We start from the raw sequence: 24,404 nt of genomic DNA, 5'->3' as shown, positions 1-24,404 counted from the left end.
CTAAATTAGGACAAATTTAAGAAAATACCTTAGAAAGGGGAGACATAAAGAAAAAACAAATAAAATCTTCAGCAGGACCCAAATGAGTTTGAAATAATTTTATGCTATTTCTGCCAAGAATTGCTGTGGCTTTGGCAGGGAGACACGTCTGTGAGCCCCTGCTCCAGCATGACTGATTCCAGGTGTGTCCTCTCCCCCCTCCTCTCCTATTTGCCTAAACCCACATATGTCTTATGCTGTGCATTCACTGAAGTTAACAGTTTAATTCCGTTCATGTTCTCAAAATGAAATTGCACATCTTAATACTATTTATAAACTACAAAGTGTCCCAAAACTTGTTTTACCTCCTACTTTATACTCCTCCTCTCTACCCCATGAAAGAGAGCCTTTTTGAAATAAAAATCAAGATAAATGTTATGTGTACATTTAGCAGTGGCTTGTTTTTGGTATCAGATAATTATGTAATGTGCAGTTAGTATACACGGCCCAAGGAAAGAGAAAAGGATTACAGCTGTAGTGAGGATGCTGAAAGATTTCAAGAATAGGAAGAAAAGGGTAACCAATTAGGGAGAAGGCTGCAGCGTCTCTGGGTTGGGGAGGGGCTACGGTAAACCTGTTAGGAAAGCTCCTTTTGACATTTTATAGCACCCATAATTCTAAGCAGGAGTTTCATTTCTTAAGAGAATAAAAGCCGTACATACCCCACAACGAATGTAAACAGTTTTATTTAGAAACAGATAGGTACCTGTTTGCATTATAGAATATAAAACTTGGTTTACACTCTATAAAAAATACCCAATATCCAAATTCCAGAGAGCTAGTGTTCACAGGACACGCGATGTGGCTGTGCAGTGACTGTCCACCAGCCCCAACCTTGAGTTAAACCGAAAACACAACCCAGGGGGATCATTAGAGATTAGAGTACAATGCTTGCTGCGGAGCACCGAGCATCCAGAGGTTGGTTTTAGCAGATGAAGGTTTGCTTTCTAAGTGCGTGGCGTTAGCATAAGGCCCGGGTTCTCCGCCCCTAGTAAGCTGAGATGCTCTCCTGCTGCAGTCACAACGTGCTCTCTCTCACACAGCCAGGGTTGGTGGCATTATTAGCTATCTCTGGTCTCCTTAATGATAAAAATGGGGAATCTGGAGAGCAGAGAATTTCCATCCCCCTATACTGGGGTTAAACATAAAAGAGTGTATCTACTCTCAAGAGCTCATTGTGAAGGCCGGGGTGAAGTTACATAGTATCTGGCCAAGTAGCCCACCTCAACTTGATCATGGAAGACCAAAGGATACACCTAGGTTCAGATTATAATAATCACCCAGCACCACCTGAATATTATCCAGAAAGATATATGAAATACTAAAGGTTAGATATACATATATTTATCTTAGTAACCTGAGGGCTAAAAAAAATTAGAATATGATAAATTCTCTCAAAAGAGGTCCATCTGTAAGAAAGGGACCAAAAAAGACAGTTTGTGTTATGTAAAATATGGGTAAAGTGAGTTGGGAACAGAGGGTGGTTTCTTCAGCTCTTTCTACAATGTCCCTTTCTTTGATAAGGATTAGGAATCTGTTGATCCAACATAAGAAGCTTTTATTTTGGCAGTGGGGAGAGGGGGCGATGGGGGAATAGGGAGAGACAGGTCAAAGGCAGGAAGGGTGAGCAATGGTCCTCAAACCAAAGAGCCCTCTCTGCAGGCCCTCCAATCTCTGAGTCTGAGCTCAGGCTCTCCAGCTGACATGGAAACAGGCCTGGTAGTAAGTGGTTAGCATTCTGAGGTATGAGGATCCCTGGTAAATTCAGCAGCATGTGGTTTTTGGAAACCAGCCCACAAAATAAGAACACTGCAACCAAGCTCCTAACTAATACTGCTATTTAACCACTGTCTGAAAGAGAAAGAGAAAAATTAAATCCCCACTAATTGGGAGGTTCTAAGTGTTCATATGAGGTGGACCAAGCAATCTTCTCTTTATTTTATCTTAGGGTTTCTTAAGAAAATCCTCCCTCAGGGATCAGCTCTCTCGTTAAAGGCACTTTCAATGACACAATTGTGAAGGAGTACATTTTAACTGCAGTGAAAGCAAAATTAATTCCTCCAACACCTGGGGCGACAGGAGCCAAATGGGGCACTTACAGTGAGTGACTCAATAGGCAAGACAGTCTTGAGCACTTCAGCAGATGCACACCCCATAAAAAGCGTGTGCCCTGAAAACACATGTATTTTTCCTTTAATTTTCCGGCTGTTTCTATGTATAGCTCTGTGAAAAGCTCACACTCACGACTTGATTTTCAAGACACTGGCCCTAACTCTTCCTACCACAGCTGTGCTTGACAAAATTAGCAAACAGCTAGTCCTACAGGGAAGGGGAAAAGGATGAATGAAATCAAGTTAAGCCACGCTTTCATACAGCACACGGGCCTGCCCTTGCCCGGGTAACGCCAATGTCAGTTGCTGGCCCTAGAGCAACTGAATGAGTCTACGGCCCCTACCCTACTATCGCTGAAATATACTTTTCAACAGGCAAGGTTAAGTGTTCTCTCTCTAGATATAAAATGTGGGGTATCTTGTTTTTTCCTTTTTTTCTCTCCTGGACGTTTCTTACGGATCTCAGGCTTAAAAAAATGAGTTCAGTCAGAATGATAAAAACTACACGGTAAGGGTCGAGAAAGAGTGAAGGGCAAACTTTCGCCTCCAAGTATGAGTTGAGGACCTCGATCCTTCATATCATACTCCCAACCAGATAACAAATACAAAAATAAACACACCATGTTATACATAATACAAAGTGTAAATCTACAAACACAAGTGTACTAATTAGAGTTGTTCCTCAGAAGCACGGTTCTCCTCCAGTCCCTCAGAGAGGAGAAGGATGGGGACGGGACGGTTCTCGTTACGCCTTTTCACGGTTTAAAAAGTTTGTAAGAACAGTCTCAGTAGCGCAAACAATTTCATGTGAAACCAGAGGCTGTAAAAATAAATTACTTTCGAGAAACGTGGGTTCCTCTGTCTGCAGCTCAGAACTCATCATGTCGTACTAAGGCCTCACCAAAATCTGTGGCCTGGCTGCCCACAAATAAATCATACTTGTCAACAATCTCCTCCTTGGTAAGTTTGCCATCCTGAAATAGAAAGAACAGCGAATTGAGGCAAAATTTATTTCCCATTCCAAATTCAGAAACACTGCTCTAGAATAACACTGGTTAGTCAAGATTTAAGGTTCTAATTCGCAATAAATTAAATGTGAACTCAACCTTCACCTCCACCCCACACACACACAAAAAGAGGGGAGAAAATAGCATGTAATACCGTTTTCTTATCAAGAAAGTTAAAAGTGGAAGGATGGGAATAATATAAACTCAATGCTAGAGATAACAGGTTTGTTCTTGAGGAGAAAATGCCCCCTTTCAAGCAAAATGTGGGGCGTCTCCTAGATGTGGATAGAGATAGTCAACAAGAACTGGGCAAAATACTCCAGAGTGAATCAAGTCATTGCCTGACAGGGACAACAAAATCTACTAATATAAAGTGTGGTCCTCACTGCCACAACGCCCTAGCTAGCAATCAGATTCCGGACACGACCCCAAATGAAAGCTCAGACACTTGGCTCAAAAACTATCGAGGCCAGGTTCCCAAGGGACTACATGAGTTTCCTTTTCTCACCTCAGGACACAGCACCTACTGTAGCAACTGCACAAGAACTCACAACCGACTGACTCTTAAAAGGACTCCATGATAAGAAACTGCTTTTGAAACCAAAGATGAGCCTCGGTAAAAGAAGGCTCAGAATACTACAAATCTCCAAATGTAGACTGATATTCAGACTATTCTAAGCAAAGCATTCAAACCTCTGAAAAAGGTGTCCGGGCTTAGGGCTAATACGACTCTTTTAATGAAACATGCCTCAGATAATTGATGAAGGACAATTTTACCAGGTTCCAGAGAAAAGCTGATTTATAACCTACTATAAAGGACTTAAATTTTAAAAAGCCTATTTAAGAAGGAAACTACCATCTTTGAGTAGGCAAAATGAGCTTGTAACAGATAAAAGAACCAAGAAATTAACAAAGAAAAAAAGGACAAAATTTCTTGGGGATCTAAACGCAGATAAGAGGATGCGTGGGAGGCACAGGCTGCACACACAGGCGCTTTTCGGAAGCCGAAATTCCTCCAGCGCCATGTGCACTGGGCGAAGGGATGAGATCACACAGTGCTGCCCTCTAAGTTTCCAACTGCCAACTTTAGGTCCGTAGCAGACTTAGACTAATTAAGACCTCAAATGTTCATGTACATGATAGGAATTAGGTAATGAATGCCCTAGAGTAATTTCCATTACTGCTGGGTTGTTTGGGCCTAGCCAGACTCACCTTGTTTTGGTCTGACTCATAGACTAGGTGCCTGGCTTCCGCCTCTGCATGATCATAGTCTGAGGGGAGGATCCAGTCTTTGGTCTCTTCCTTGTCCATCTTCCCATCACGGTTCTTATCGCGAAACTCAACAAATTGTTCTCTCTCTGTCTTGACCCATTCTGGCTCATCGGCATTTCCATCATGGCTATACATGTCACCTGTGTGCACAGACATACATAGAAAAGATGGGTTTGCCTTTTTCCAAAGACTGCCTCATGCTCAGCTGACCTAATCTTCTTTCCTCATCCATCTGTTTGGAACCCAATAGCAGTTACAAGGGTAATTTAGGTCAGAGAGATCTTAGAAAGCAACAGATTTTTCTAAAACTTATTGATCTTGCAACAATATTTCCAGATGTTGATTTTGAGTGATACGAGAGCAGAGTGCTTATCTCTTAAAAAAAAAAAGGAGAAATTAAGGGAGATGAGAAGCATCAAGTGAGAGATAGACTAACTTTTATAAGATAGATGTTCCCTACATTCCATTGGTTTTAGAAAGGTGGTGCTTTAAATTCTCAAGGAAGCTTGAGAAGTGTATGTTAAAAGCCAAAACTGTCTACCAACCAATTACTTAAGTATATTTTAGACTGTATCTCTAAAAATGATGGGTATTTTCTACATAGCCATACATAAACCCATTACTGTATTTTACAAAGTCAACTTTTTTAGGGTATTATCTAATATCCAGTCCAAATCTGAATTTCCTAATTATTTTCTAATGTTGGTTTGTTAAAATTATTTATATGAACGATGGTGGCTAAGAAGTTACTACACAGCAATACAATTTTATGAGATTTATTTAAGAGTTAATGTACTTTAAAATATTTACAGATTATTCTACATAACTGTTTAAATTTCTATTTAAGTAGTTTAGATGCCAACTTTAAAATGTGTAAGGGAATACAGCTGGTCAAAATTTTTCAAGGAATTACATGAGTGAAAAAGTCTGAAGACTTCCAAGTTAAAATACATCTAAGTGTAGGTACATTTCGTGGAAGGTATAGGAACACACCTAATATAAGCCTAAAGAGTTACTAAGTAAAAGTAGTTATTCAACTGTGAGAAGGGTCATTTGTATGTCTGGACCCATAAAAATGAAGGCCACCCCAGTGGCCCAGCCCATGCCACACATCTAAACCTAAATCAGCCCACAATTAGAGGAAACACACCTAACTGCCAAGGAATCACAATCCTCCAGCTTACCCGACCCTACAAAATAGGACCTGCTAACCTCATAAGCAATTCCCACCGTCCTAGCCAACCTTGCCCTGTTTCCATATTGCCTCTTCCAACGCTCTGTAAAACTCGCTCTTGCCCAAAATCCCTTGGGAAGAGGCTCCCCTGCTTGTGAAGCTCTGCACTCCCCCAATACGAGGACTGTTTTCCCTTGAATAAAGGACATCAAACTGTTTATTAAATTATTTTTGTCATCTGACAGATGGGACTGTCATTTTTCTGAATTTAAGGGTTACGAGTAGAACTAGTCCTTCTGCCTTAAACATAAAGAAGTTCCTCAGAGTAGGACTTGATAATGTTTTCCCCCACGACACAGTACATTCAGAAAACGTAGTATCTGTACGATCCATTGGGCCAGCACCTTGCTCTAGCTGTCCCAAGGGTCAAGGAGACCTTTCACAGAGAATGAACAAATGTGTACTGAAGTGCTTAAAAGACATACTTTTAACAGAAGCAAGACTGTACAACCTAATGTAAGTGCATTTGAAAGCTAGATGAGTAGAGAGGATAAGAAAAATACAATGTAATTTTCTATTTAAAAAGGATTCAATCTACATCGTGATATTAAGAAATTATTAATATTTTTGAGATTGTTAAGTTTTATTTAAAAAGGATTCAATCTACATCGTGATATTAAGAAATTATTAATATTTTTGAGATTGTTAAAAGTTTTTAGAAATACGTAAGTACCTTAAGAGATACATACTCAAATGTTTACAGATGAAATGAAATGATGATTGGGATTTACTTTAAAATAACAGAAGTGGCAAGGAAGTGGATGCGAATTTATAAGGATTGGCGATGGGCTGAGGGCTGTTGGGAAGGGGCACAGGAACCTGGGGATTCACTATATGTTTCTACCTAATTTTGCGTATGCTTGCGATGCTCTATACTAAATTTAGAGAATTAAAAAAAATTCAACAGTAGAAGTCTAGGAACTTCTTATTAATGCTGAATGTCAGAGGCAAAGACCATTGTTTCCTTAGGATCTTTCCTGAAAAGGACCGAAACTACTGTGTTTCCCCGAAACTAAGACCTAACCGGAAAATAAGCCCTAGCATGATTTTTCAGGATGACATCCCCTGAACATAAGCCCTAATGCACCTTTTGGAGCAAAAATTAATATAAGGCCGGTCTTATTTTCGGGGAAACACGGCAGCACATCCATCTTTAGTAACTGGAAGCTACTGGGAGATTTTTAGTTTTACAAAATCCAGCATCCAGGTGTGAAAGTGTTTGCATTAGTTATGATTTGCAAAAGTAAGCAACACATACAGTTAACAGTTTCAGTAGTTTCAAGATACAATTCCTCAGCCCTTGCATTTTTGGGATGTGGAGGGAGACAGAAATATCTCCTTATTTGGCCTCAATGCTTGGTAAATGATGGTACTTACCAGTTATAAAACTTAATTCCTCTCCTCAGGAGGTTCAAATGAGTCCCTCCATTTTAGCAATGGTGAAAAAATGGCAAAAGCCAAGAACGAAAGATAAAAAAAGTAGAAAATGTCAACTATGAAATGTGCTCAGTAAATGCACCCAGGCATTTATTTCCACTGTGCTGATGAATTCCACTGGAAAAAAAAAAATTCTGGAAAAAAACCTTATATTCCATTACCCCACTTTCTTTAAAAAAACTCAAAGTACATCACTGAGTCAGAAAAAAGTTAAATTTTCAAGGAGTAATTCAACTGGAATAACTCTTGAAAATAGCAGGTATTATTAGACAAAATCTGAGTAAAAGAATGATTTGTTCAATGCAGTTTAAGTGATAGGTGATAAAAGCTGGGTTTAAGGCTCTCTTTCACTCTTAAACATTTTAGGTAAAGGTCAGAGGACTGAAAACAAACTGGCTTATGAAACACAAAACGAGTGGTGTAGCAGAATTAAGTTACTATGAGTAAATATAAGAATGTGAAATATAAAATTATCTGGCATCTTTCAAAATTGAATGACAAATAATTATCTTCTACCTCTTCTCCTTTACTTATTTTTAGTTTCCATCACAGTAATTGTGAAGCAATTTGCTGAACTACTCAGTAGAGAGACAGCTCATTTTTTTAAGGCAATGGAGAAATCGTGAAACTATTCTGATAATAAAAACATCTTTACTTGGGGAAAAACTAGCCTTGAAGGTGCAGTACCCAAATAAATTGTTTAAACAAGACAACTACAAGGAAAAATAGCAGAAAAGGAGACTTAAAAAAACAAAAACAAGAGAAAACTAGTCAGAGAACCCAGATGGTAAATACAAATAGAACATACCAAGTTTCCCCAAACAGAAGACCTAGCCGGACCATCAGCTCTAATGTGTCTTTTGGAGCAAAAATTAATGTAAGACCCGGTATTATATTATTTATATTATATATTATACCTGGTCTTATAGTAAAAAAAGACCAGGTCTTATACTAATTTTTGCTCCAAAAGACGTATTCGAGGTGATAGTCTGGGTAGGTCTTATTTTCAGGGAAAACACGGTAGTGATAGGCTGTAAGAGGAATGAAATCCTGGTCACTTATTCACACTCACCTCACTCTTTTATTCTAGCCCCTATCTTCTTCTCCTGGGTTTCCTAATGCCAGTCTAGGCTCCCTGCAATTCTTTACTGTTGCTTCTATAGGGCATGCGAGATACACTATTATCAGCGCTGTCCAGTATGGTAGCCACTGGCCACATGTGGCTACTGAGGACTTAACATGTGGCTGGTCCAAACTGAGATACGCTATAAGTGTAAAATACCCTTTTAAAGACAGTATGAAAAACAAAAACTCTTAAGAATTTGTAATAACGTTGAAATTATAGTATAGATATTAGGTTAAATATACATTATTGAAATTAATTTCATCTGTTTCTTTTTATTTCACTTTTTGATGTGGCTATTAAAAAGTTAAAATGACATGTGGCTCACATTTAAATTTTGAATGGACAGTGCAGTTACAGATACTTTCTCACAACCCGCTTATTCCCACACTGGCCGGGCTTACTGATGTGTTTGTTGAGAGTTGACCCGTGAGGTACATTGTTTCTATGGATAAACATATCTTTCAAAGCTTCTTAGCCTCTTTTAAGAAAAATGCTAGAAACAAACTTACCAATATACTCTTCTAGATCAATGAAACCATCAGAATTCTTATCTATATCCTCCATTGTTTCCTAGACAGAAGAGAATAAGAGGAGACTGGTAAGGTTAGCATCTGGATGAATTAGTTTTGACAATTATTTAGCATCATTAAAACACACACACACACACACACACACACACCTGTTTATGTGTTTATGTGCATGTGTGTAGGTATGGTTAAACCATAGGAAACTGTTGTTTGTATAGTTGAAAAATGGTAAAATATTATCAGTGTTTTATGTTCCAACCTAAAATAACCATGTATCTTCTTGAAGGAATATGACCATGGCTTCATCATGGCACCAAGCCCATGATTACCAGGCAGTCACGGTCACGCTGACGTCATACTAGCAGATGTGACCAGTGACCAGTGAGTATGTCTACAGCTGTAAGTCTGTGTGGTATCAGTACCTGCCTTCTGTGAGAATTCTTCAATATCACTGTTATTATTCAGTATCTGATTACTGGTCATGGGATATTTTAAAAAGTAGGATTTTTCTCTCATGCTTACAATCTGAAGCCATTAGTGAAATGGCAAAATACATTATCTAATGGTAAGTACTGTCATACTAAAAAGAAAGCCTGAGGCACCTAAGATAAATGACTTGATCAAAGTCACAGAAAAACAGAGTGACACAGCCTAGACTCAACCTGGCCAGCACTTGTACAGCAAATCATTCTTCCAAATGCAGAGGAAAGGCTAAAGAGGAAAGACAGCATAAGCAACAAAGAGAGCCCCTGAGGTTCTGTTGAGAATCCTTGCTCTCGCCCACCTGTACTACTATATCCTTCATGTAGTCGTACTCCTCAGGGTGCAGGAAAGCTGTGAATTCCTCCTTTGTGGCAATGAGGTCTCCGTCCTTGTCTGCCATTTTAAACCTCCGCTCATCTCTAACCATCATCTGTTTATAGTTAAATCCATCATCAGGGTCTGGATCATCTAGAAAACAAAAATTCAGGTTAAATCTTAAAAGACTTCCAGAAAATATGAAAATGTGTAGGCCAGGAAATCAATTTGCAAGAAAGATAAACCAAGAAATGAAGAAATAACTTTTGATTACACAGGTAAAATTGCAGCAGTACAGACATTCCATTTTGGTAATCAATGACCCCAAAGTCAGGTCCAAGTTGAATGCAAATGTTTGCCATTCAACGTGGAACCCCGGTTCCTGCACTATGAAACCCATTATGTAATGCTTCACTGGTAGTGGTGTTAAGGGTGCTTGAGGGCTCACGTTTCCAGTTATATCTGAGGGGCAGCGGTGTTTCTAAAGGCACACTGTCTGGGTTTGAATCCAAACTCACCCCTTTCTACCTGTGTAACCTTGGGCAAGTGCTTCATTTGTCAAATGGAGATGACAACACTGCCTGCCTCAAAGGACTGTTACGAGGTTTAAATGATCAGGTAAATCTAGTACTTAGACCAGTGCCTGGTATATAGTTGGCCTTCAATAAAGGTTAGCTATTGCTATTTTTATTAAACATTAGGCTCCCATTAAGAAACTAGATATCAAAAGGCTTCTCTCCTGTTATAAGCCACTTGGATCCCAGCAGCAGAACATCACCACTTAGAAAGTAAGACACTACATTTAAGGTAAGGAATAACTGTTCCTACGATATACTGACCAAATGAAAAAAAGATAGGGTAGTAGTTTTATAAAAAGACCCAGAGGATCCCTTTAACAACATCACACTGCTGACTTTTGACACTGTAGTTCAACCTTTGTATACTTTAAACAGAGTTAAAAAAAAGAAAAAAAGAACTATGCTCTGAGAGTTGAGCAGCTTGAAGCTTCACTCTTTGTTGAGTATCAAAATTCAGTAAGACAGCTTATCGAATCATGAGGCATTGAGAACCCTACACGTGTACATTCAAAACATAGGAGGTTGAAGATAGAAACTAATGTTTCAGTACCAACTACGTAACATATACAAGAAAAGTAAGAGAAGACAACTTATACATTAAGACTAGATTCGTAGCTAAAAGCCCTTTTCTCCTCCTTAGGGCAAAACATGGTGCCTGGAATCAAGGAGCCTGCCGGCATGCACATACATATATATAAGGATGGAAAAGGGAGCTATAAACTTTATTCCCAGTGACCAGCTCACGTGCCTATCCTCACTGCTCGGGTACGGATTCTCGGCACCAGTCTGCTGTGCTAGCTGCCTGCTCACAGCTTCGGGGAGGCTTGTCATCTACTTTTGGTATAGGCACAGTGAATCTTTGTTTGTTGTATTTTACTTGTGGCAGAGACAGGCTTACCGGTCCTTTTGTGGAAAGCAGATTCATTACGACAGATTTTAATTAAAAGCTAAGATGACTGATACCTGAACTCTAAACTAAATCCAGACATCCTCACAAAACACTCCTCAGCACTTCTGTGAGACAACCCATTATCCCCTGGACGCTGTCCACCCACACGCCTCCAGGAAAAGACGCCTTATAAAGACATCGCTTCTCCAGCCAGGGCTTCAGCTTACGTGGTCTCAGTCAGTAGAAATACCCATTACATTGAATCATTTGTCCAGTGAGGCAGCAGAGCTCTCAACAGACTTTTATGCATGTAAATCATACAGAGTTTAAGATTCATTCGGGGCAGCGAGTGCCTAGATTTGAGCTGAGATTTATTAACACACCATTCTGTTTAGATCACCAATAGCTTATCCTTTATTTTGTATTTATAATTAATTCCAAATAAATCAGGAGGGTGTTGAGTCCCCAGCCAGAGAGCAAGAAGCACAAATGCCTCTCCATCTGCCCTGACTTTTTAATACATGTGTTCTTAATTGGGTGAGGATATGTTTGGACTTGGCTAGGTGTCAAGCTTGGAGAGAGACTGCTACTTTGGTCTTAGGAATGAGAACAAGCCTGACACATAAATAAAAGTATCTCACTAGAAATGCATGCAGTCTTGTAATTAACACCGACAGCTGGCTATCCAATGGGGGAAACAGACATTATATACTCACTGCCTGTTAGTCAGTGGTGGAAAACGCCCACTTCAACTCAGAAATTTGCCTCATTTCCGGGAGAAAAAGGCAAGAAGTAACATTTATGCATTCTTGTCTCAAATTGTGACCATGTAAAACAGAACACTCACTAACAGAAACACCCTAAGTCATCAGCTCTGTAAGAGCGCCACCTAGCATCCACCAGCAGGCAAGTGTACTAAGTACAAGAAAATTACTAACAGGTGGCCCAAGCACACAAGCTACCAAATCAACAGAAAACAATCAAAGTCACATTTGTTTGCCTTGAAGCATTTGCAAAGCAGGCTGATAAACTCATGTGCCAGAGAAAACAAATGGGAAATTTTCAACTCTAAACTTCAGTAAGCAGACATACTGAAATAGTTAAATTTTATCAAGGTAACCATGATATGTGATCTTTATTTTAGTAAAAGACTAATTTGACTCCTATTCTCATCAGTTACAAAGGAATCTAATTTGGTTTGAGATTCAGGTCCAACAATTTAATGTGACCATGTCAAGAGAAATCTCAAAGCCTCTTGCTCTGCATTGTTGAAACAATGCAGCCTTTTAAACAAGATCTACTCCAAAACAGTCTCTCTGAAAGATGACAGAAAGAAAAAAATGGTAAAATATATCTGAAATGCTAAAGATGTAGAAGATGTCAGAACTTCGAAAACCAAAATTAAGCAAATTTTTAAAAAATATACAATACACAAATTTAAAATGAAAGGGAAATCAGCTCAGCATTGAACTATTTAAGATAAGCAGTTTCTTCCTTTACTTCTCTGCATGACCCATTTGTTTCTTTGACTCAAGACCATGGTCTCTGCCAGGCTGACATCTTGCCCCTTACCCAGGTAAGTGCCATAAGTCACGTTTCTGTACTCATCCCAGGAGATTAAGCCGTCTTGATTCATATCAAACTCCTGCCACTGGTTTTCAACATTGTCATATATGTATTTCTTCTGGGCGTGCTTAATCCAGGATTTCAGCTCCCCCTCCGTCACAAACCCATCTTTATCCGCGTCTATTTTATCTACAATCATTCTACAAGACAAAACAGTTACGTTTCAAGGTGCCGGCTCCACAAGGCTTTTTCCCCCAGATATTAGGGACCTACCTAAAACGTAGCCGTAGGTGGCATTTTTATACTCTTCCCAGGAAACGAGGCCGTCCTCATTGAGGTCATGCCCCTTCCACTGTCGCTCTACATCCTCGTAAATCCAGCGCTTTTGTGCAAATTTAATCCAGTCTTTGAGCTCATCCACAGTGACAAACCCGTCCTTGTCGCCATCTATTTTACTTACAATCTTTCTGTAGAAAATGCAGAGAAATCCAGCAAGAGGTTAAAAGGACAAGGCTCCGGACTTATTTAGCCAGGTGTTGCCCAGGGTTAAAGCATGGACATCAAAACTGTCTCCAAAACAAAACTGCCAGACAGGCAACTGAAAATTTTTCTCGAGTGGCTTGTTATCGGTCTGCAATGAGCCATTTGGATAAAGGCAAGCACATTCCATGGCTGGTGCATTTGGACCCAAAAGCAAACCCAGCCTATCCTTTTAGAGGTAGGTTTCAGCCGATGGTCAGGATTCAGGAACGAATATCCATTCCTATCTGGATTCTCGATCTTTATATCAAACAACATGCAAATTTTTACAAATTTTATTGCTTTTAGGAGAATTTCAATTCCTTGGTAAATAATCACAACCACTGGCATGGTTTTATAAAAACTCAAAAATTTAAAGCAGACTTTGAGAAATTCAGCTGCTTTAAAATAAAGATAACACTTTTGTTAAAAACATATCAAAAATAGTTCTGAAATAACTTACACCTCAAGTCAAGATTTTTTAAAAAATAGGTTTACAAAGACAGAAGCATGCTTATCCTAAAGAATGGCTAGTAGCTTTTTATATACTATATATTGAATTGGATTTTTACATATAAACACAAAAACAGAGAACTCTTAGAAAGGAGAATGCATAGGGAGAATGGGAGCATGCATAGCTCCGATTATGAAACTGTTAATAAGCTGAGAGGGTTAGAGTGCAGATGATAAAGCAAAGTGCAAAGCTGAAGAATCAATCTACTTCACCCTTCATGAGCTCCTTTCTTCTAGATCTGTTATTTTAAGGATTTCAAAATATGGGCATGATATGAAACCTGTTGAAAGATGCAATCACCTATTCATAGAGGCTAAGACAACACATGTAAAGTCACACAAGTAAGTGGCCCAGTTTGAAACAGGACCTTTAACTGAACACTTCTAACAGAATTGAAATCGTGGCATATCCCTATGCTCTATTAATTGCAGCATTGAAAAAGTAAATAATGTGTTTTCCCAGTTTGTGTTCCTTTTATGAATACAGTGGCAAGTGATTAGAATCATAGAGTATGAGCAACACTAAGAAAAGAGATTCCTCTTGATGTTGATACGGTGTTTGGTATAACTTAAATCCTATAATTAACAAGTGTTTTCCTTCGGAGAATGTGCAATTTGTAGCTTTTGATCTACAATGCTAATAGAAAAGGTAAAGCAGTAAGGTGCCATCTTTTAAATCTCCTCCTCCTCCTCTATCTAGATGGACACAGGACAAAAAGAATTTTTTTTTCAACTTTAACCATGTAGAGTTTTAACAATATTAAATTAAGTAATACCAGTATTAACAACTTCTGAATTATCTATAATGAGATCCAGTTTGTGTCCAAATTGTATTGGCTGCCAATAGTGCCAGGGTACTATTAAGAAAAGAAAGGCAAGGTATCAGAACCCCTTTCATTCCCAAAAGGAAATGTTTAATTATTATGAATAGTTTAAAGAGAAGCATCACTCGGATTTAGAAAAAGGCAGATGACTATTCAAGATGGGTTTTTCTCAATGAAGTTAGCTGAACGCCTTCTATTTATTCCAACAGAAATATCCCAAACGGTTTAACCCAGAGGTTGGCAACCTTTTTCTGAAAGGGACAGATAGTAAATATTTTTGACTTTGTGGGCCACATACGGTTTGTCGCATTTTTAAAAGCCATTTGAAAATATAGCCATTCTTCTTTCGCTGGCTGTCCAGCCTGCAGGCAGTTGTGAAGGTACACTGGAAGTGGGCACGTCCTATTTCAGGCATGAAGCTTTAAACTCTGATCTTTAGCTAATGGTGTTGTATTCCTATGACACTGGAGAACCCCACAGATGCAGTTATGACGCCACTAAATAAGCATTTATTCCACGAGAGCACAATGCACTTAGTGGACCTTGTGTTATTTCTGCTAAGAGGTAACACATGCCTGTACATTTCAAGAGGCATAAAGCAAAGCCTTTGGTTTTTTAAAGAACCTGGCTCAATAAGTGGCCTCCATTAGGGTTCACAATATTCCCAAAATTTTCAGCATGAAAAATTTTATATATATTCATGTGTGCAATTTTCTGAGGAAGAGTCTTTAGCTTCCATTAGACTCCCACAGGGGCTGGGCCTGTGACCCAAAAAAAGATGATGAACTGCTCTAATTAATTTCTGCAGCAAATATCAAGGGTGAGAACGTTTTTATATCAAGGACCACCACATCAAAACAAATAAATCCTCATTGAAGGACATATAAATGAAAATTAAGTATACTGAGACTTCTTTCGGAGGGGAGAAACCGAGAATACACACAAGAAAAACATTTTCTATTTGTCAACATTCTTAATGAGAAAAGGGACTAAAAACTATTCATTAAAATTGTTTTAAGACGCTTCCTGTGGTCTTTTAGATATTATTACTAAAGATTTAAAAATAGTAGTAATTTTTTATAACTACAGCTATGAACAAGGATCTCGTCTCTTTAATAATCACTTGACTTCTGGAATAGGTGGAAAAGAGGAGGAATCGGTTCCTTCCAACCTCTGATGTACCAAAACAATGTTTAGAAATGCCACAGTTAAATGTTTTAAGAAGTTCACCTGGAATTTCTGCTTCCGATAGTATGTTGCCTTATAAGTTGAGATATCTGTCATTATCTCCAAAATTTGGGAGAAGCAAATAGTACTTGGTTCATTCATCCATTAAACGAAAAACATGATTTTAACCATTTTATTTTAATTGAATATGGAGTCTGCTCATGTGTTGAACTTTTGATATTTACTGACGACAGAAAGGAACATCTCTACTGAAAACTGCTAGTGGAGCTCTTCCGCTACCTGCAGAGCTAGAACATTCTGACTGACACCAAATCCAAGGGCCCTTCATTATTTAAGAGTAATTCTGCGAAGAGCTGTGCACGCTCTTCGAAGGGCTGTCCACGCACATTATTAATAGGCAGACACGAAGACTGAGAGCACTCATGCAGCTCTATTTTCAGCCTGGAATGTTAGCAGCTATAAGATTAAGATGGAAAGTGAGCATGGTCGCTCAAAGTTAAAAAAGCAACCTAACAGAAAACTGACTTTTTAATATATTTGTTTTCACTATCTACTTTCAATTGTTTTAAGATAGTTTCTCATTCTACATAGCAAAATCTTTTGATTATTTGTCAGTGTTTAAAAATAAAATATGGTACACATCTGTGAGCAGATAACCCAATGAAAGAATAAAATGAATTTATCCCTCGAGTATCACTCAAAGCAAAACCTATAATATCTTCTAATCCTAACACTATCCATGACAGCAAAATATTTTGGGAAACTTCTATGTGGTACAATCTTCCAAGAGATTTGAAAATCTCTTGAATGTAATTCAGAATATTACACCAATAGTGTTCATTGAGGAGAAAATGTCCACTAAATTAACCTGCATTTTTCCTTTAAAAGCAAGGCTTTGGGAGAGATAAAAGACATTCTCAGATTCTCAGTTAAAAATAATCAAATGGGACTCTACCAATTTAATGCTTTAGGTAGAAGACACCTGCTGAGAATGTCACAGGTCCAGCTGTTACTGAAACAGGAACTTACACTCTGATGTTAAGACCTTTACTTTATAATTTTCTAAAAGGCAAGGTTGGTTTGCTTTGGCATTTGTTTTTAATTAAGCAAATATCTGAGAATGAAAACAAAGAGGGTGAAGGACATTCTTGGAAATCATAAACTTTACTCCAGGGATCTAATTTGCAGTTTATTATCCATTCAAAGACTTGGCTTGGGAAACAATGAATAGGTCACAGATAGTTTTTAAAAATTAAAAAGGGCAGGGATGAGCATCTCCTCTTTCCCCCAACAACATAACGTTCCTTTGGGATCAAGATGACGCAGCTCAAAATTGTTCCTTTAATATTTGGTACATTCATGCAAAAATGACTTTGCTTTGTAGAATGAGGTAAAACTGCTATTCAATGGAGAAATGCAAGAAAGCAAGTGCTGAAATTAAATCTCAGTGGTAGCAATTATGTGATTAGCTTTTGGAAGATGGAGTTCCACAAAGCTTTCCTGGGTGATTGAGCCAGAAGAGAAAAAAAGAATGAGCTGATTTATAAAGAAATGTCATTACCCTAACTAGCCCCCTGAGAGCTGCCACCTTACCCAAGTCTTTCCTTGCTCTCTTCCGGTGTCAGCTGATCAAAGGTCTTTGCTTCTTCAGCGCCCAGGAAGGCATCGTGGTCATAATCAAAGCTCTGGGCGTCGTTGTGAACCTTGTCGCTGAGCTGAGGTTCGTGGTGGACGCGGTCCTTCTTCTCTGTGGGCTTGCTCAAGGCCAAGGCAGTGCACAGAGAGAGGCACATGAGAAACTGCCGCAGCTCCATGGTCAGCAGACCTTACGGAAAGGGAAAGCAGTTAACTCATGGGGCAGTGTGCTTAATAATCAAACAAGATGTTAAAAGCTCACATCCAGTGAAATTAGTAATTTGATATTATCCCAATTATTACTTAACCCACAAAATAAGTATGGGAGAACATTAGACTTCCCGGTTTTATGGGGAGAAATTTCCACCAATTTCCTTCATCTGATTGTAGGCTGACAAGGAATTACAGTTAAAACATCCACCCTGTAAGTAGTCTCCCTTTAAAAAACACCAAAGTAGAATTTTAATCCTATTGCCCAAGTTTGTAAGACTCACAAGTGAAAGGACCAAGATTTAAATCCAGGCCTACTGACTCCAAATACTTCACGAGTACTTTTTATACACCAGTGGTCTCGTCTTCAAAGCTGGTTATTAGAATCACATAGGAAGCTTTGAAAAAGTTTTCCCTACTGAATTAGAATCTCTGAAGTTGAATCCAGGTATTTGTAGTTTTAAATGCTTCTCAGGTGATTGTGGTGATCATCAGAGTAGGAGCCACGGAAATATGTGAGCAGGGTCCTTGGCCTATGGCATTAAGCCATCTCCCACAGGCTCAATCTTAAATCACTTTCAAAGATCAAAACATTCAGATGGTACAGTGATGGATAACAACTGCTTTATCATTCCTCCACATGCGTTTCCCAAACTTTCCCAAGCAGAAGGGTCACCTGGAGTATCATGTATGAAATGTAACACACATCCACAAAAATGGTGTAGAAGGACAAACATCTGTCTGGAAACAGTGGTAACCCCCTGTTACCAACAGTGGTAACCCCCTGTTACACTCAGGGGAGAAGAGATGAGGCTGGGTGGTAAGGCTGGTGTGGAATGAACTTTAAAACTATACTCTGTTGTGTTGTCTATTTCTTATAAATGAGCACACACTTCATGTATATTACCTTTTTTGTATGTATTACTTTTTAAACACTATTATAAAAATTCTTTTCAGTATTAGGTAGCAAAGCAAACATTTTCAAGTCATTTCTCCAGAATGAATAAGGAGACTGAAAGAAAAACATCTATTCTTAAGACACAAACCCTATTGTTAAAGTAAAACATACCGCTGTAAAATAACACTCCAGCCTACCCTCAATAACTCAACCGATCAATCAAATCAGTGGAAAAATGAAGAGAAAATCATATTTAGTGGCTGTCTTAAATATCAAAGTGAATATGCCTTAAAGGCAAAATGAAACTTCCATCTCAAATTACTAATAATTCTTTAGACAAAACTTGAGACAAGGAACAAATTGTACGTTGTTGATATTTTGTGATATATAAAAAAATATCTATAATGTTAGAGGCTTATAGAATCAAGTAAAATCAAGACTCATTTGCAACAGAGGATTTTCCTTATGTCTATTAATAAGCAGACGTCACATTTAAAGAGATTTTATAAATGATTAACTACATCCCTAGAATACTGTAACAATTCTTGCATAATACCCAACAACTCTTGCAAACCTCAAATGTTACAATATGAATAAATGCTTAAGCCCACTAACACTATCAGGGCCTGAAAAGGATACTGTACAAAGTTCTGATACATGTGACATACAGAAATGTAACAGATTGATTCATTGTTACTAGAGGGAAATTTACACTTATGTTTGAGGCTTAACCTTGATACAAGGACAAGAAAAGAATTCCAGAGTAAAAGCCAAGTCCTCTGGCTTTATCACTGATCCATCTCTTTCCTTCCCCTCTCTCAATTAAACTTTCGAACCCACCCCTCTATAGGCTCCTCCATTCTGTCCAACAATACTTCTCACAATTGGTCTCTACAATCCAAATCAGTCTTTCCCAGACCACTTGCTCTTCCCTTTCCTTCACCCATAGTCTCTAGGAGTTGTCTCTGTTGCTGTCTCTGCTTCCTCACAGCCTATTGTTGCCCTGAAATCTCCCTACCACTGATGAAACTACCTAAAAGGGTCATTAAGGACCATCTGATCGACAAAGCCGAGGGTCCTACCTTCATTGCTGCAGTGGGCAATGAAAAACCTGCATTTTAATTGTGTGTGTGTGTTGCCAAAAAATGTATACACATTTTAAGAAAGGAAAACTGTATCAAAATTATAATACTCAATATATACTGATAACAAAAGATGACTACAAGTCACTTTTGACTTCTGCAATGACCAGAGGTGCTTAAAGTGGTTACTATCGGAGTCAAGACTACTGATTACGGCGAACTAGCTTGAGCAACGCTGACCAAAGTGTCCACTTGTACATCTTTTTTTGGCACCCCAGTAATATGTACTCTTTTTGCCCACATGTAAATATACCAACTCTTGGCTATTATAATAGAAACGTTAACAAAACACCTCTTGTTTCATGATTACAAACACTAAAAGAGGACTGTACTAGATTTACCTAAATCCACACACATATAAAAATGTTTAAGTAGAAACAAAGGACATCCCCCGAGACACGATTTTATGTGGGAAGATGTGAGGAGTACGAAACCACTTTTTACACAAGGCACCTGAAGAACTACATTAGTGCAGTTATTTCTGAAGTGTCTTTCTCTTTTCCACCAAACTGAAATCAAGTGATAGAAAGTTAAATGACCCTTCTCTTTATCCTTCCCCGATCATCACAACTACACATCAATGGAAAACAAGGTATTAGGAAAACATACGATATACATAAATGAAAGATTGGTTGTATGAGCTTTTACCATGTGATCTAGAAGGTTAGGTAAATCAGTGGTTGCCAAAAATGCATCTCTCCATCTCCCATTTCTTAAATGACCTATCTATCAGCTGCACTAAAATTCTGCCCCTGCCCCACCAAAGGTAACATCTAATATTTTTGCTTAAAAAAACAAAACAAAAAACTAGACTTGCACTACCTATGACGAGAACAGTAGCTACTAGCCACATGTGACTACTAAGCATTTGAAATGTGCCTGGTGTGAATTAAGATGTGGTAATAAGTGTTATACTTTATTATTGAACAAGTGGTATTTTGTATGTATTGGATTAAATAATTAAAATTAATTTCACTTGTTTTAAATTTTCCCATGAAAATTTAAAATTACACATGTGGCTTGTATTGTGTTTTTATTGGGTTAGCACCATGTTAGAGACACAAAAGGATTAGAACAGAAAAGATATCAAATAACTATCATCCTTTTGCAATACGTCACCAAAAACTGTCTTCTGCAAAATTATTTTCATAAATTGTTCCAGTAAATTTATAAGAAGAGATTAATGGCATAAGCTTGAATTTATTTCAACAACAATGGGCCTTAAGAATCAGTTTATTTAGGGCTGGCCCGGAGGCTCAAGTGGTTGGAGCGCTGTGCTCCTAACGCCCAGGTCGCCGGTTCGATCTGCCAACCGACTACAACTGGCACCCGACTGCCTCACCTGGGGGGCCGGGGATGAGGAGGGGAGCGCAAGGCTCATAATACCACCAGCATGAGCCAGGGAGCTGTGTACTACACAACTAGACTGAGAAACAATGGCTGGAGGGTGGAAGAAGGCGGGGTGGGGGGGAGGAAGAATCAGTTTATTTTATCCATTCAAAAATTGCCTCGAAAGCTCTAAATTCTTGCCATTCCTCCCCTTTCTTCAAGATATTTTTTTGTAAAACTCCACTGGTCACAGAACACTTAAGAGAGATTGTTTCAGGGAAATGTAGGTGCCTGAATGCAATTCAACTTCTCAAACACATTAGCACTGAGTGATCCCACAGTTATTCTGGTTGACCAAAGACCCGTTGCTCAATGTTAACAAGTGGAAGAAATGGGTGTGGTGATAAAATTCCAGTTCTCTGAGCTGGACAGTCAGGAAAAAAGGCATTCATTCCTCTCTAATGCAGCAAAAGCAGGATCTCACTGCTTCCGTGTCTACTTCAGTTGTGGACTGGGGGGAACAGGCTGATAGTCATTTAACTACATGAAATTAAAGCCATTTAGTTATCTATCTGACATTCTTCACTTACCAATTCTGCTACAAGTACCAATAATGAATTATCACAAAGTAATAATGTCTTCCTTCATGATTTGATAAAAGGTATGATGACAAACCATTTTATTCAATGTTTCCCTAGTGATGGAGTAAATTTACATTAGTTCATTAATACATTCTAATTATTTGTGTGACTGAGGACATACATTTATAAGACAGCTGAGTATATAAAAGAGCAAAATTTGGCTGCAGAAGAAAAGCTTTGAGAATGAGGAAGTATTACTCAGGCTTCATTAGTTCTGTAACCAAAGCAACCCAGTACAAACTTGAAATTTTTGTGGCTACAGAGTGAAAATGTTTAAGAAAAAAAGTTCTAGAAATTCGGGGAGGGACAAAAGTCTCCTTTTGGCTGATGAAACTTTAATGCATAATTAATTGCCATAGGAATGCTATGCAAAATGTAGGGACAAGAGCCTTGGTTTCTAGTTGTAATTTTGCTGTGCACGTGTAGCATGGATAAAGTCCTTGAGAATTTGGTAGTTATTTTAGCTCAACCTCCCTTCAGTGCCAGATGTCTATAAATAATTTTTAAATCCTAGATGAAAAGCCTTATCTCCTATTATCGCTCCAGCTGGACGTGATCTGTACCCATTCCTCTAAACTTTTATAAAACTTGTTTCTACCACTCCACAATAGTCATCAGAGGCTACTTCAAGTTGTCTCCTTAACTCCCCTACAGATCATACATTTTTGGAAAGCAGGAATCGTGGCTAATATAAATCAATATCCCTTTACAGTTCCTAATACGGTGTCTTACAGTTCTTAGATACCAATATAGTCCACTAGATTAGTTGGACGGTACTTGGCAGCAATGTAGTTCCTGCCTGTGGATACTCCCAACCCCCAATTCCCCTTACCGGATGTGGCCATCAGCCAGCAACAGGCAAATTGTTATTTCAGCGGTCTTAACTCATACATAAATTGCAACACCAACAACATCCATATTTAATAAGAGTTCATAGAGAGAAGACCTAGGATCTTATGGCCTAGCGAGCATCTCCAACAGTTATCCCTTGGCTACACCTTTGTCCTTCCAACATCCCTGGCACAGAAACTGTGTCAGTATCAATGTACACTGGTGCAATGTACGTAAAATACCACCAGTAAGTCTCTTTTGACACATCACGGGATGGATGGTAGCGAACAATGATTATATTGAGAGTGATGATGACGAGCTGATTTCAAGGTTGCATATCCGAGTAGTACCATCCATTCAGACATACCCAATTAATTGTTGTCAGCTCCCAGTTCTCCCAGTTGATTCTCAAGTGGATCCTACCGAAGACCCTTGATCCCTGTAAAACTCGGATTAGGCCTAAGCAAATTCATCCTCTCTACACACAAATATAATTTACAGGTTGCCTCTGGACCCCCATTTGCACCATCCAAGTAGCACATAAATTCTTCAGTGACGGTTATCACTCGGGACTTGGTGCATGAACCTACTGAAGGAGCTCAAACGCCGTCTGTCTTGTGTCAACTTCCATCCTATGGCAAAGACTAATTTGTCAGAGAGGACACAGTTCTCTACCTGCCAGCTACAAAAACAAACCAGAAGCAACCTTACTTATGATTCACTCACGTTGCCTTTATTGTCCACGCCAGGAAGTGAACGAAATTCACTTCTCCAAGAATTCTGGCAGTTTTTACCCTTAGGAATTGAGATCCAAGGCCCTCAAAGGTTATCCGGAGACCCAAGCAGCTTTCGCCGGGATGCACACGCGGCTTTCGAAACTGCAAACCACACTTAATCAGGGCAGCCACAGGTGATTTGGGGGCGTGCTAAAAATCAGAACCGAGGTCAGGGGCTAGAAGCAACAGAACACGGTGAAAACACAATCCCCCAGGAAAGCTTTGAAAACTATCTTCCGTCGCTGACTTAAGTATGCAGCTAGCGATGCACGGAAGCGCGAAACATCCGGCTTCTCTTCAGAAAGAGAAACTTATAGACACTTTGTTTTAAAAAACCACTTGGCGTCTACACTTTGTTTTAAAAAACCACTTGGCGTCTGTGCGCTGCCTACTGTCCCCCTCCCCCTCCGCTTCTTCTACCCCCTAAAAGTCAGCGCGCGCTCTGGGGATGTGGCCTTGGGGCGGGGCTGGCAGGCGCGAGCAGGCCCGCGAGGAGGAGGTGGCGGGGAGCTGTGAGAACACCACTCCGCGACTGCCCTCCGACCTTCACGAGGTAAACAAGAGTGACCCTCCAGTCCGAGGGACCGCGTGAGTGGCCAGGCCCCGGGGCCGGGGACGAGAAGGTCCGCAAGCCAGGCGCCCGCGGGACGTAAGGCCGGGAGCCGGGGTTCGCCGGGACCCGAGCCCCTTCCCCGAGCGCGCGGGAAGGACAGCGGCGGCCTTCAACCCAGGCTGCGCGCTGAGGGCCAACGGGGTCGCGAGCCGGCTCGGGCCCCAAGTCCCCGAACTACTAGCAGAAACACAGGCGGGGAACGAGGGACATCCGTGCCGCGCCGGGAGCGAAGACTGACGACAAAGAGAGCTAACGAGGAGGAGGCTCTGGAGACAAGGCCGAGCACCGCCATACTTACCCTTCCCGGTAGCGCCCACAGCCCCGGCTGCCGCAGCAGCAGCTCACCCACCGGCCCCGCTCACGCGCACAAGCACCTCCCCACCGGAAGCGCCTCCGCACCCCGCCCCTCTCCGCCTCACCGGGCGGCCTCCCAGCCAATCAGGAACAAAGCCGCTGCTCGCGCACATCATCGCTGGACGACCATTGGTCGCATAATCGCGTAGCCCCCATTGGCTGGAAAGCGCCACGTCCCCGAGCGCGCCTAGTTGCGTGGGCGAATTCCCGCCCAGCTCTGGTCCCGGCTCCGGTTGGGATGGCGGGCCCCAGCCCCCTGCTCCGGGCGGCGGTGTGCGAGGCAGCCTGGCTGCCACGTCCTGGTTCAGCGCGCGTGACTGTGTCCTACAGGGCTTCTTGGATTACTC

At 40.0% G+C, this 24,404-nt stretch overlaps 1 protein-coding gene across 5 annotated transcripts; it reads right to left on the bottom strand.

Annotated features, from left to right (window-relative positions):
• Positions 1-709: 709 nt before the first annotated feature.
• CALU (calumenin) lies at positions 710-24,120 on the bottom strand. 5 transcript variants are annotated; one of them, XM_081038682.1, is made up of 8 exons: positions 24,002-24,087; positions 17,222-17,453; positions 12,858-13,051; positions 12,591-12,784; positions 9,538-9,704; positions 8,736-8,796; positions 4,370-4,569; positions 710-3,124 (listed from the first exon to the last, which is right to left on the bottom strand). In XM_081038682.1, exons 4-8 carry the CDS (start codon positions 12,781-12,783, stop codon positions 3,020-3,022), a joined length of 726 nt encoding a protein of 241 aa, XP_080894808.1. In that variant the 5' UTR covers position 12,784; positions 12,858-13,051; positions 17,222-17,453; positions 24,002-24,087; the 3' UTR covers positions 710-3,019. The 5 variants fall into 5 exon arrangements, with proteins under 5 accessions (XP_080894808.1, XP_080894806.1, XP_080894807.1 ...); XM_081038680.1 differs by lacking the exon at positions 12,591-12,784 and adding an exon at positions 23,041-23,240 and having other exon boundaries at positions 24,002-24,083; XM_081038681.1 differs by lacking the exon at positions 12,858-13,051 and adding an exon at positions 23,041-23,240 and having other exon boundaries at positions 24,002-24,083.
• Between the last annotated feature and the right edge of the window lie 284 nt (positions 24,121-24,404).

Source organism: Rhinolophus hipposideros (assembly GCF_964194185.1).
Source record: "Rhinolophus hipposideros genome assembly, chromosome: 25".
Lineage (NCBI taxonomy): Eukaryota > Metazoa > Chordata > Mammalia > Chiroptera > Rhinolophidae > Rhinolophus > Rhinolophus hipposideros.
Note: the sequence above shows the minus strand (reverse complement) of the source record. Positions and strands in the feature narration are given on the sequence as shown.